This window comes from Ceratotherium simum, chromosome 13, assembly GCF_057802395.1.
Source record: "Ceratotherium simum simum isolate JZ-2026a chromosome 13, ASM5780239v1, whole genome shotgun sequence".
In the NCBI taxonomy this organism is placed as follows: Eukaryota; Metazoa; Chordata; class Mammalia; order Perissodactyla; family Rhinocerotidae; genus Ceratotherium; species Ceratotherium simum.
The window spans coordinates 28,725,697-28,739,180 of NC_141912.1; the positions used below are offsets into that span (position 1 = coordinate 28,725,697).

General features: G+C 38.1%; 1 protein-coding gene and 1 long non-coding RNA gene across 2 annotated transcripts in view; both read left to right on the top strand.

Annotated features, from left to right (window-relative positions):
• The first annotated feature begins 748 nt into the window (after positions 1-748).
• The window catches only part of LOC147915624 (uncharacterized), a 64,724-nt gene continuing 51,988 nt past the window's right edge, over positions 749-13,484 (top strand). The window contains exons 1-2 of the long non-coding RNA XR_015554048.1: positions 749-935; positions 4,051-4,164. This is a non-coding gene — a long non-coding RNA (uncharacterized LOC147915624). The remainder of the gene's footprint in view (positions 936-4,050; positions 4,165-13,484) is intronic.
• On the top strand, positions 6,039-9,679 carry LOC101408350 (olfactory receptor 2J3-like). The gene is made up of 2 exons (XM_087438210.1): positions 6,039-6,099; positions 8,434-9,679. The coding sequence occupies exons 1-2, from the start codon at positions 6,039-6,041 to the stop codon at positions 9,306-9,308; spliced, it is 936 nt and encodes a 311-aa protein (XP_087294336.1). The 3' UTR covers positions 9,309-9,679.

Consider the following 13,484-nt stretch of genomic DNA (forward strand, 5'->3'; position numbering starts at 1 on the left):
GGAGGCTTCCAGTGTGCTTCCCTCAGTTCTCAATGTTCCAGGGGTGGCCCCTATGTGGGCTACGTGTGTCCTTCTATTGTGGCCTGTTAGCTCTCCCTATAGGTGCCCAGAGAGGCTGAGTTATGCTCCTGGCCAGCTGTTGTAATGCTCAGCTGCTTGTAGTTGTTGTGGGCCCTTCAGTCTCTTTATGAGGTGTGGGGAGACCCAGCACAGTTGGCTGCAAGTTCTAATACCACATTTGTGTTGCAGTATTTCTTTTAAGTGAGTAGGCCCCCAGTGTGGCAGGTTGTTAGGCTCAGGGCCTTAGAATTGCTGTAAACCTCTAGCCTATTAGGTCTCTTGTCAGCTCTCAGAGGATTGCAGCTGGGTGGGGCTGCCCTCAGGCACAGGAGCACCCAATTGTTTCAGGCTTTGGAAGGTGGGGCAAACCTCCTATGTGGGTCTTTGAGAAGCACAAGTCTTCTGCAGCTGACAAGCCCTGCTGCCCACAGGTCCACACACACAGTCAACACAGTCCTGCCCGTGTGGCGCCCGACCTCCCCAAGCGGAGCCAGTCTCTCCACGGCGGGAGCCCCACACACTCCGCCACCACCCCACACTCTCCACCCGCTCCTTATGCACACCCTGCTCCGCTCAAGTCAGCTCAGTTGCCAGGCTGCAGAGAATCCAGTCATCAATCTATGCAGGCCCACACGTTGCCTGAGGGCTTGTTGTTGGGTGGGGCCAGTCTCTAGGGTGGGCTGCCTGCCCTGGCTGAGCTGGATTAAATTGGTGCTCTAGCGGGTGGAGCAGACCCTGGGCTAGCAGGTCTCAGGGAAAACTCCAATGGCGTCTGTGTCAGCATGCTCACACCAGGCCACAACAATGGCCGCCGCCAATGTTCCAGTCCCTGGAGAGGTCTCACCCCTCACCGAGATGCACTCAGGGCCTATTAGGTGAGTCTCTTGTCACCGAAGCACTGTGCACCTTTCTTTCTGGTGATTTTAGGATGCTTTCTGGAACGGGTGAGTTTGTGCGCGGGCCCTTTAAGAGCCAGTTTTAGTTTCTTTGTGAACCGGGTTTTCTGGGGGTGCTACCCAATGCTTTAGTAGCAGGCAAAGTCAGATATTATGCCGCTGGTCTCGATTGTGCTGGGTCCACAAAATGCCCACAGCAAGGGCGCTCCCGGCTCAGGGCCCCGCTCCTCCAGGGAGGCTGCGTACCTGTGAGCTGCTCCCTGCGGCCGTGCCGCTGGCGGCTTGTGAAGGCGGCGTTTTTCCTCTCTGGAAGGGAGTCTCTGCCTCTTCCACCTCAGTTAGGATTGTCCGTTGTTGCAGGAGTTCCTCTCATCCAGTTTTCAGTTCTGTCTCAGGGGTAATTTTCCACGAGTAGTTGTAAATTGGCTGTGTCCACGGGAGGAGGTGAGTTCAGAGTCTGCCTACGCCGCCATCTTGACTGCGCCCTCAGGGCCATGAACTTTATCTGTGATTGTTTATGTGCTAAAAATTGCTGGAAATAAATATGAAAAAAGTAATAGTTGATGATTCTTGAGTTGTGGGAACATTGGTGTTTTATTTTTAATATTTTTAATATCTAAAATAAGGAATAATGAAGAACTAAAGTAGAATTGTTTGTTAAAATATCAGTTCAAATTAAAATTCACTCTGATGGTAATAGCAGCTAAAATGTACTTAATAATTATATGCTAAGCACTGTGGAAAATGTTTATATACTTTTCCTATTGAGTCCTCACAACAATCAAGACCACTGAAATATAAAGACTATTTTTTGGTATTTTCTTAAACAGAAAGGAGAATACCTGATTACTCTCTAAAAATTATAATTTTTAATGTAATCTTATTATAATATAATATGATTTCCATACTAAGATTTTATTTGCTGCAGATGGAATATATTAGCTAGAAACAATGTAACAATTTAAAAGTGTACATTCATTTATAAACTCTTGACATAAATTTTTCTTTTTAAACAAGTCTGCTATTGGATATAGACTTGCAATCACAGCTAATGTCAATTGTTTATATAGTATGGCAAAGCTATTGACAAGATTCCAAGAAAATTTATTTATGAAAATATTTTGGAAATATTAAGGAGTTTTGTTCAGTTTTCTGAGTTTTGGTAATTACCCTCTAACTAACAGTTTGAATTGTCTTCAAAGATAATTTCAATCCTTTTGAAGAGCTAAACTTGACCTTGAATTTTAGAGATGTCAGGCAGATGCAACTCAAATTAATAAGGCAAAGATAGTTTAATCTTTATGTATTCCATTTTAAAAAATGTTTCTTGCTTCCTTTCCTCCCCAAATTCGACTACCTCTGACAAGTTACCCCTCAGATTTGGCCTTTAGCATGATGAGGAATTGGGGAAGAAATTTCAGGTAATTCAGGACAACTCATTCCCTATAAGCATAGCTTAATGCATTTTTATCAGACATGGTTGGTCTATAGATTCATTGTTATCCTAGCACAACAGTGTGGTATCATGTTAAAAATATTCTTCAGAAACTGTTCTAATTAGGACAACTCCTTGAAGGGCAATGATTGCCACTTTGGGATTTACTCTCCCAGTGGCCCCAGTTAAGGGAAGCAAGTCACATGATTCTTTTGTTTCCATAAAGTTTCCATTTGCTCTAGGAAAAGGAGTCCATCCCATACACTGAATGTGCTAATGAGTTCCTCCTTCCAGTTAAAACCAAATCTTTTCAGTAGACGCAGGATTCTCTCTTCTGTAGCAATGATAATCATAGTAATTTTCAGATTCTGCTCCTAATTTGATGCAGTAGATTAGAATATGTGGTAGGCAGCCATTTATGTTGGTGATTTCAAGGAGATGAAAACCGAGATCAGATCGATCCACACATAATGAGAGTATAGATTGAGAAGACAAATACTACAGGAAATGTGGACAGACACAAGAAGGACAAAAATGAAAGGAGTTGTCTGATTTCTACTTAAGCACTAGGTAAGAGTTTAAAAGAACTAATGTAGGAAAAAATACATGGATATGAGGAGAAGGAAAAGAGACTCATGTTCACCACTTTTTCATCCATAACGCTTTATTTCAAAAAAAGAGAGGGGCTATTTCATTCCATAGCCCATAAAAGCAACTTTTGATAAGGCCTTTATTTTTCTCTCTTCCAATAAATAGAAAATGAAACGATCAAGTTCTTACCTTTTCTCTAATTATGTGTTTTATTTTTTATTTTTGTATCTTATCTCATTCCCTTTATAACTTTTATAAGAATGCTGAAGGACGAGTCATGCAACAGAGGAAGATATCTCACAGCTGCAACTTTAATTTTGTTAATGTACTAAGTTATTCAGGCAGGCATCTAAGGAAGAATAAAATTATATCTGCATCAGAAGAAGCAACAACAACATTTGGATTCATATTTCTTAGGAGGTATTATCTCCCATTCTAGGGAAATAAAAAAAAATATCTTAGGTTTTCTTCATCATCCCTCAAATGGCTATGACCTCTAAGTGAAACAATCTTTATAATTTACTATTTGACCATCGCCAATTTTTGATTCAGCCACATTGAACTTTTTCACCATCCAGTGGGCTGAAACCACACCTTCTTTGACCAGCTCTGTACCTCAGCCATGGGGAGAAAACCTTCCTTCAAGTTTGTCCTTTCTTGGGTACTGTCCCTCAATCCAAGATATGCTGTAGAGTTCTTTTTACATCTTTATAGTCACTGTCCTTCCATAGTTTACTAATTCTTTATATTAAACTTCTGTTTAAATACAAACATTTTTCTTTTTAAGTAACATACTGTTTGATTACCCTGGATGGTTTCTTAGCTGTAGAAAGTAGTCTAGATTAGTGTAACAACTAGTCAATTATTAAGAGTTAAAAGGCCTGAGTCAGTCTTTCAGTCTTGTGGTCAAACTAACTGTTTCTAACTTTCATGCTGAAATTCAATCAAATAGCTACTTCTAACATCTTTTTTGAGAGTTGCACTTATAGAATGTGAGTGTTTAGGAGACCCGAATAGAAGTAACCACAGGGGGCTGTGCTGTGATTTCTTTCTCTTTTTTTGCCATAGCTTACCAGGAAGTATGAAAGAAAGAATTGGCTGTGGAAGGAGGGAAGCAGAAGTCATGTGGCAAAGTTGAACTGAAGCAAAGCATTCACACAGAGAAGGAGGGATATTTAAATGGTGGGTTACTATGCCGTGTCACAGTATCTATATCACAAAAGATAGTATTAATCGTTCCTTTGAAAGATTGGAAACCTACAAGAGAAAAAGAATCATCTAGGAGTTATAACTGTTTGTGAAATATACTTAAATTTTTTTAACAAAAAAGAAACATAAGTTTCACTAGGCACAATATATTAAATGATACCTGTTTAATGGTTTCAATAAATATTCAGAATTCTTCTAAGTTGGATATTAAAAAGATGTATAGAAATTATAAATTATGGTCAGGATTTAAATACTGTCTCAGTTATTGTGCTAGAGAAAAAGAAATAATGTGGAACTATTCTTCAGGCTCTGTTGTTCAAATGAAATCGTACCATTTACGACAGCATGGAAGAAGCTTGAGGGCATTATGCTAAGTGAAATAAGTCAGACAGAGAAAGACAAAAACCATGTAATTTCACACATATTTGGAATATACAAACAAACATATAGAGAAGGAGAATAGATTGACGGTTATCAGAGGGAAGGGGTGGGGGAAAGCAAAAGGGGTAAACGGTCATATATGTATGCTTACGGGTGGAAACTAGGCTTTTGGTGATGAACATGATACAGCCTAAACAGAAGCCAAAATATAATGATGCATGCCTGAAATTACACAGTTATAAACTAGTGTCACCTCAATAACACAATTATAAAAAATTAAAAAACCCAAAATTTATTTTACATTTACATTTTGTAACTTTTTATTCTGGCAAAATTTAAAATTGACATTAAAATTGCAAAAGTGGTACAAAGAACTACCATCAATTCTTTAAGCAGATTCAGCTATAGTTTACATTATGGATGCAAAGATTTAATCTATCATCCCTCTCTCTTTCTCTCTCTCTCTCTATTTATGTATGTATGTATCTGTCTATCAATCTACCTGTCATCTATATATCATCGCTTTTTCTGGACCATTTGAAAGTATGTTGTAGATATGTCCCTTTACTCCTAATTATTTCAGTGTTTCTTTCCTAAGACTTTATTTTACATAACCACTGCATGGTTAACAAAATCAGAAAATCCAATATGGATACAATATTATTATCTAATCAATATTCCATTCATATTCCTCCACTTGTCTCCATAGTGTTATTGGTTGTTTTTTTCCCCAGTCCACGATTTCATGTCTCCTTGTTCTCCTTCAATCATGTCTCTTTGTTCTCTTTATTTGTATTCATTGAATTTGATGTTTTTGAGAGTACAGGCCAGGTATTTTGTCCAATTTGTCTCAATTTGAGTTTGTCTCATGTGTCTTCATTATTAGAATCAAGCTGTGCATTTTTGGCAGGAATATCACTAATGTGACAGTGTCCTGTTCAGAGCTTTATATCAGTAGGTACGTGATGTTGGTTTGTCTCAACATTGGTGATGTTAACATTGATTACTTGCCTAAGGTGATGTCCACCAGGTTTTTCTACTGTAAAGTTTACTATTTTTCATTTTGTCTTTAACAAGTAATTTGTGGGGAGCTATTTCAGACTATGTAAATATCCTGTTTCTCATCATATTTTCATTCAATAGTTTTTAGCATCCATTTATGTTTTTCTAACTCCACCATTGCTTCTATTTTTATTAATTAGGATCCTACCAATAGAAATAATTTTCTCTTCTCCACTATTTATTTACTTATTCTTTTTTATATGTCTGTATGAGCTTGTGGATTCTTATTTCTTACTATCATTAGTATCATAGTTTCTCTTAAAGCCCAAATTGTCCTAGACTTGAATAGTGGTAGGCCCTTCAAATAGGCTTCTGTTTCTTTTTCGTGTGTTCCTATGATTCTTGAAGAATTTTCTCACTTTTTTTGAGTGTATGCTATTCTTTCCTCAGGTAACAGGAAATGAATGACTATGGAAAAAATCAGTGCAAGTTCTGAGCCATACTTTGTTCTACTGGGTTTTTCTTTTTTTTTTTTATATAAATTTTTTGTTTATTGCAGTAACATTGGTTTATAACATTGTAAAAATTTCAGGTGTACATCATTGTACTTCAATTTCTGCATGGACTACATCATGTTCACCACCAAAATACCAATTACAACCCATCACCACACATGTACTGAATTATCCCTTTCACCCTCCTCCCTCCCCCCTTCCCCTCTGGTAACCACCAATCCAATCTCTGTCCCTATGTGTTTCTTAATTGTTGTTATTATCTACTACTTAATGAAGGAAATCATACGGTATTTGACCTTCTCCCTCTGACTTATTTCACTTTGCATTATACCCTCAATGTCCATCCATGTTGTCACAAATGCCTGGATTTCATCGTTTCTTATGGCTGAGTAGTATTCCATTGTGTATATATACCACAGCTTCTTTATCCATTCGTCCCTTGATGGGCACTTAGGTTGCTTCCAAGTCTTGGCTATTGTGAATAACGCTGCAATGAACACAGGGGTGCATGTACCTTTGCAAATTGGTGTTTTCAAGTTCTTTGGATAAATACCCAACAGTGGAATAGCTGGATCATATGGTAGTTCTATCGTTGATTTTGTGAGGAATCTCCATACTGTTTTCCATAGTGGCTGGACCAGTTTGCACTCCCACCAGCAGTGTATGAGAGTTCCCTTCTCTCCACATCCTCTCCAACACATATTGTTTCCTGTCTTGTTAATTATAGCCATTCTGACGGGCGTGAAGTGATATCTCATTGTAGTTTTGATTTGCATTTCCCTGATAGTTAGTGATTTTGAACATCTTTTCATGTGTCTGTTGGCCATCTGTATATCTTCTTTGGAGAAATGTCTGTTCAGGTCTTTTGCCCATTTTTTAATTGGGTTGGTAGTTTTGTTGTTGTTGAGATGCATGAGTTCTTTATATATTTTGGAGATTAAACCCTTATCAGATGTATGGTTTGCAAATATCTTCTCCCAATTGTTAGGTTGTTTTTTCGTTTTGTTGATGGTTTCCTTTGCTGTGCAGAAGCTTTTTAGTTTGATGTAGTCCCATTTGTTTATTTTTTCTATTGTTTCTCTTGCCCGGTCAGACGTGGTGTTTGAAAAGATGTTGCTAAGACCGATGTCGAAGAGCGTACTGCCTATGTTTTCTTCTAGAAGTTTCATAGTTTCAGGTCCTACATTCAAGTCTTTAATCCATTTGGAGTTAATTTTTGTGCATGGTGTAAGGTAAGGGTCTACTTTCATTTTTTTGCATGTGGCTGTCCAGTTTTCCCAACACCATTTGTTGAAGAGACTTTCTTTTCCCCATTGTATGTTCTTGGCTCCTTTGTCAAAGATTAGCTGTCCATAGATGTGTGGGTTTATTTCTGGGCTTTCGATTCTATTCCATTGATCTGTGTGTCTGTTTTTGTGCCAGTACCATGCTGTTTTGGTTACTATAGCTTTGTAGTATATTTTGAAATCAGGGAGTGTGATACCTCCAGCTTTGTTCTTTTTTCTCAGGATTCCTTTAGCTATTCGGGGTCTTCTGTTGTTCCATATAAATTTTAGGATTCTTTGTTCTATTTCTGTGAAAAATGTTGTTGGAACTTTGATAGGGATTGCATTGAATCTATAGATGGCTTTAGGAAGTATGGACATCTTAACTATGTTAATTCTTCCAATCCAAGAGCACGGAATATCTTTCCATTTCTTTGTGTCTTCTTCAATTTCTTTCAGCAATGTTTTATAGTTTTCGGTGTACAGATCTTTCACCTCTTTGGTTAAGTTTATTCCTAGGTATTTTATTCTTTTTGTTGCAATTGTAAATGGGATGGTATTCTTAATTTCTCTTTCTGCTACTTCGTTGTTAGTGTACAGAAATGCAACTGATTTTTGTATGTTGATTTTGTATCCTGCAACTTTACCATATTCGTTTATTACTTCTAAAAGTTTTCTGGTGGATTCTTTAGGGTTTTCTATATATAAAATCATGTCATCTGCATATAGTGACAGTTTCACTTCTTCCTTTCCAATTTGGATCCCTTTTATTTCTTTCTCTTGCCTGATTGCTCTGGCTAGGACTTCCAAAACTATGTTAAATAGGAGTGGTGAGAGTGGGCATCCTTGTCTGGTTCCTGTTCTTAGAGGGATAGCTTTCAGTTTTTCACCATTGAGGATGATATTAGCTGTGGGTTTCTGATATATGGTCTTTATTATGTTGAGGTACTTTCCTTCTATACCCATTTTATTCAGAGTTTTTATCATAAATGGATGCTGTATCTTGTCAAATGCTTTCTCTGCATCTATTGAGATGATCATGTGATTTTTGTTCTTCATTTTATTACTGGGTTTTTCTACTTGGCCCCGTTTGGAAGTAGTTCTTTTTGTGATTATCTTGATGTTCTACTTGATGACATTGATAGGCAACCTGTTCATCATTATCTTGTCATACCTGGACTCTCATCTCCACACTCCCATGTACTTCTTTCTCTCCAACCTCTCTCTTCTGGATCTCTGCTACACCAACAGCTCCATCCCTCAGTTGCTGGTAAAACCTCTAAACCTCTGGGGTCCAGAGAAAACCATCTCTTATGCCGGCTGCATGATTCAACTTTACTTTGTCCTCGCACTAGGAACTACAGAGTGTGTGCTACTAGTGGTAATGTCCTATGACCGTTATGCAGCTGTATGCAGACCCTTGCATTACACTGTACTCATACACCCTCGTTTTTGCCATCTGCTGGCTGTGGCATCTTGGGTAAGTGGCTTTACCAACTCAGCCCTTCATTTTTCTTTTACCTTCTGGGTACCCCTGTGTGGACATCACCAAGTGGACCACTTCTTATGTGAAGTTCCAGCATTACTACGACTGTCATGTATTGATACCCATGCTAATGAGCTGACTCTCATGGTCACGAGCTCTATTTTTGTTCTCATACCTCTCATCCTCATTCTCAGCTCCTATGGTGCCATTGCCCGGGCTGTGATGAGGATGCAGTCAACAGCTGGTCTTCAGATAGTCTTTGGGACGTATGGAGCCCATCTTATGGTTGTATCCCTCTTTTTCATTCCAGTGATGTGCATATATCTCCAGCCATCATCGGGAAATTCTCAAGATCAAGGCAAGTTCATTGCCCTCTTTTACACTGTTGTCACCCCTAGCCTCAACCCTCTAATATACACCCTCAGAAACAAAGATGTAAGAGGGGCAGTAAAAAGACTGATGGCATGAAAGTAAGCCCATATACTTGTAACATTAACAGTAGAATGGAGCATCTCTTCACCAATTGCTCATCCATCCCTCCATTCATCAACCAGTCTTCATTCACTCTATCAGCACTTTTTAAGCATGTAGTCTCACAAGGTCACAGAGTTCTTGGCAACAGATATGAAGTAAACACAGTTTGTCTAAATATCAATCCCTCTCTAATGGAGAAAACAGCCATGTAAAATTTAGATCAAACATCAATATTAATTTTTTTTCAGTGGCATAAAGCTAATAAGACAAAGGTATCCTTTTCTTCATTGAAAAATCATGGAATTTGTTGTAAATATTGATAAAGGCGCAAGTCTAATTCCTATGGATAGGTATTCTTAATTTAAAAAAACCTAGAATAGATCATATAATTCATGGCTTTTAAGGCAGAATTCATCATAAAGTTTGATGAATTTTTTGTTTAGTTATAGACATAGTGAAGTACCTTAAATCTCTTCTGTAACAGTTATTTTTTTTTGAATTGTAGTTAATAGTGAGAGAAGTTTTTGTCTGTATTCTTTAATATGACATTATCAATAGTAAAAAAAATAAGTTTTATGAGTTGTATCGAGAAAGACTCTGAAGTATTGCAGCAGAAGTCAGCATCTCATATTTGTCTTTTCTTCAAGGCAGTTAGAAGCGTATGGGAGGTGGAAATAACTTGCAAACTGTGATATAGATCTTGTAATCTAATCGACATCATAAGCTAGGTGCAGTTAGGTAAAGTAAGTGCTTGAAGCACCTGCATAACCTGAGGACTAATAAAGATCATCTGAGGCAGACAGAGTACTGGGCTCTGAAAATGACTTGATAAATCCAATGAGTGTTTAAAAGAATTACTTGAAAATATATTGGAAAAATTTTATGATAAAGGCTGTATGGAAATATTAGGATTTTTTTCTTATTAAGCTTGATTTAATTTGAATATTTGAAGTTAGTAAGTACATTGTGAAAATCAACTTATATATTTTCCAAATCAAGAAATGTATTTTTTATACAAGCAATAGTTTTGTTACCCATATATTAGCATCCACCTCCATTGGAAATAAGTGTACTATGTATATAAGCCTTTAAACTGGCAGACATATTCAGCTCAAGTGGAATAATGAATAAAGGACAATTCAATATAAAGTACACCTTGGCAACACTTGAGTTTTGTGTGGTAACCCAAATGTCAGTTGTGGATTTTGAGGCCTTTAATGTTTAGATATGACTGATTCACAGCCTATTTCCTGAATTATTAAAATGAAAAACACATCTCAAAACTTCCCCTCAATTTCCAGTGTGGCTTACAATTACATTGATTTTGCGGACTTTGTCTTCTCCTTTGTGTGTCTGTGATTCTTCCTTTATCTACAACTAGATATAAACAATAATATGAGGTATAGTCACTTGTCCTTAACCTACTGTCCAAGAAATGAAGAATCAAAAATCACGTATATAAAAGAAATTTTAGTATACAATTGGGAGTACATATAGTGACCCATCAGAGAGAAAAAAAGAATATAAAACCTTAAAACACATAGCTTAGTTCTTTGAACCATCTTGCACTATGGAAATCATATTGTTTCGGACACCTCATGTAGTATCCTGGTCTCTCACTATGTAACTTTTTAAAAAAGTTTTTGAATGTCCCATTCTTTTCTTCTTGCAAAACATATAAATTCCCTTTTATATGTGTAGACTATTTTTTTTGGAATGATATAATTATGGCATATATGATATCAATTCCTAGCCACATTATCTTGATTTTCTATTTATTTTGTAATCTAAAAAAAAGATCAGTTAACAAAATTCCTCTGATGATTAACACTAGTATTTTGTTTTTATTGTTTCGTACTTTTCAAACCGCTTGTATGAACCTTATGCAATTTGATCACAGGCAGGATGATAGGTATAAGTTTTTTCTCACTTTGTAAATATGGGTATTGCAGTGAATATGTGTGACTTGCCTAAGCTTAAATAACTTGTAAGGAGTGATGTCAACATCATGGCTGAGTGAGTTACTCCCTTTGTCTATCACCTCTAAGTTACAACCAGTAGGACATCTTAGACCAGAAAAGGATCCTCTGCATAGCACACCAGAATGCCTGAGAGATCCATGCATCTACACATGTGAAGGTGGGAGGACTGGACGTTGTGGGGGCTTTGGAATCAGGGGAAAAGAAGTGGCAGCTCGCAAGCCTGGAGGATCCAGGAGCTGTGACTTCACCTGCAATCAGAGGCTTCAGAAATGGCAATAACTTCTATGAACAGAGGCCCAGGAACCAAGACAGCCCATGCTAGGGGAGAAGAAGTGGCAGCTCGCAAGCCTGGAGGATCCAGGAGCTGTGACTTCACCTGCAATCAGAGGCTTCAGAAATGGCAATAACTTCTATGAACAGAGGCCCAGGAACCAAGTCAGCCCATGCTCCTGGTGGCTACAGGAACTGCTGTGGTATGTATTACCCAGCTGCCCTAGTGGCAGCACCTCTGACCTCAGCCTTCCTAGAACCAAGGCAGCCTATGCTCCTGGAGGCTACAGGGACTGCTGTGGTGCGTTACCCAGCTGCCTCCCTGCCCTGGTGGCAACACCTCTGACATGAACCTTCCTAGCAGTGAGGGTGCATTCAAGATGCTAGTACCTCTGGCAGCAGCAGTGTTGCCTCTGACTTGTGGTTCAAAGAATTATGCCAGCTTCTGAGAGCAGAGGCTCCAGGAACTGCAGTAGTGCTTGTGACTCAGCCCCTCCACCTCTCCTAGAAGTGGTGGGTCACTCCATGTCCTGAGGCTCCAGGAACTGCTGTGGCACTCAAAATCAGAGGCTCTAGGAACTGTGGCAGTGCTCGCACCCCAGGTACCCCTCCTCCTGTGGCAGTGGTGGTGGCACCTGTGAACTCATCCCCTCTGGCAGTGGTGATGACACCTACAAACCCAGCACCCAGGCAATGGTGGTGCCGGCACCCCCAAAAACGTGGGAGCAGCAGCATCGTGGTTTTGATTTCCATTTTCCCAATGATTAGTGATGCTGAGTATCTTTTCATGTACCTGTTGGCCATTTGCATGTCTTCTGTGGAAAAATGTCTATTCCAGTCCTTGGCCCATTTTTAAATTGGATTATTTGTTTTTTTGCTATTGAGTTGTATGAGTTCCTTATATATTTTGGATATTAACTCCTCATTGGACATATGGTTTGCAAATATTTTCTCCCATTCCATATGCTTATTTTGTTGATTGTTTCTTTTGCTGTGCAGAAGCATTTTAGTTTGATGGAGTCCCATTGTTTATTTGTGCTTTTTTTGACTGTGCTTTTGGTGTTATATCCAAAAAATTATCACAAAAGCCAGCGTCAAGGGGCTTACCCTTTATGTTTTCTCCTATGAGTTTTGTCGTTTTGGGTCTTAAACTTAAGTCTTGAATCTATTTTGCATTGGTTTTTGTGTATGGTATAAGGTAGAGATCCAATTTCATTTTTCTGCATGTGGTTATCTTGTTTTCCCAACAACATTTATTAAAGAGACTATCCTTTCCTTGTTGAGTATTCTTGGCTCCCTTGGCAAATATTAGTTGGTCATGTATGTGAGGGGTTATTTCTGGGCTCTCTATTCTGTTTCACTGGTCTATGCATCTATTTTTATGTCAGTACAATACTGTTTTAATTACTATAGCATTGTAATATAGTTAGATATCAGAGAGTGTTATTCCTCTAGCTTTGTTGTTCTTTACCCAGATTGCTTTGGCTATTTGGGGTCTTTCATTGTTCCATATAAAATTTAGGATTGGCTTTTTTCTTTCTGTGAAAGATGCCATTGTAATTTTTATAGGCATTGCATTAAAACCATAGATGTCTTTGGATGGTAGAGCATTTTAACAATATTCTTCCAATCCATAAACATGGATATCTTTCCATTTGTTTGTGTTGTCATTAATTTCTTTCATCAAAGTCTTGCAGTTTTCATTGTACAGATTTTTCACTTCCTTGATTGATAGTATCCCTGAGTAGTTTATTGCTTTTGATGCTGTTCTAAATGAGGCAGTTTTCTTAATTTTTTTCAATTGTTTTATTGTTAGTATATGGAAACACAACCAATTTCTGTATATTGACTTTGTATCCTGCAACATCACTGAATTTGTTGATTAGTTTAAACAGGTTTTTTGTTGAGTCAAGAATTT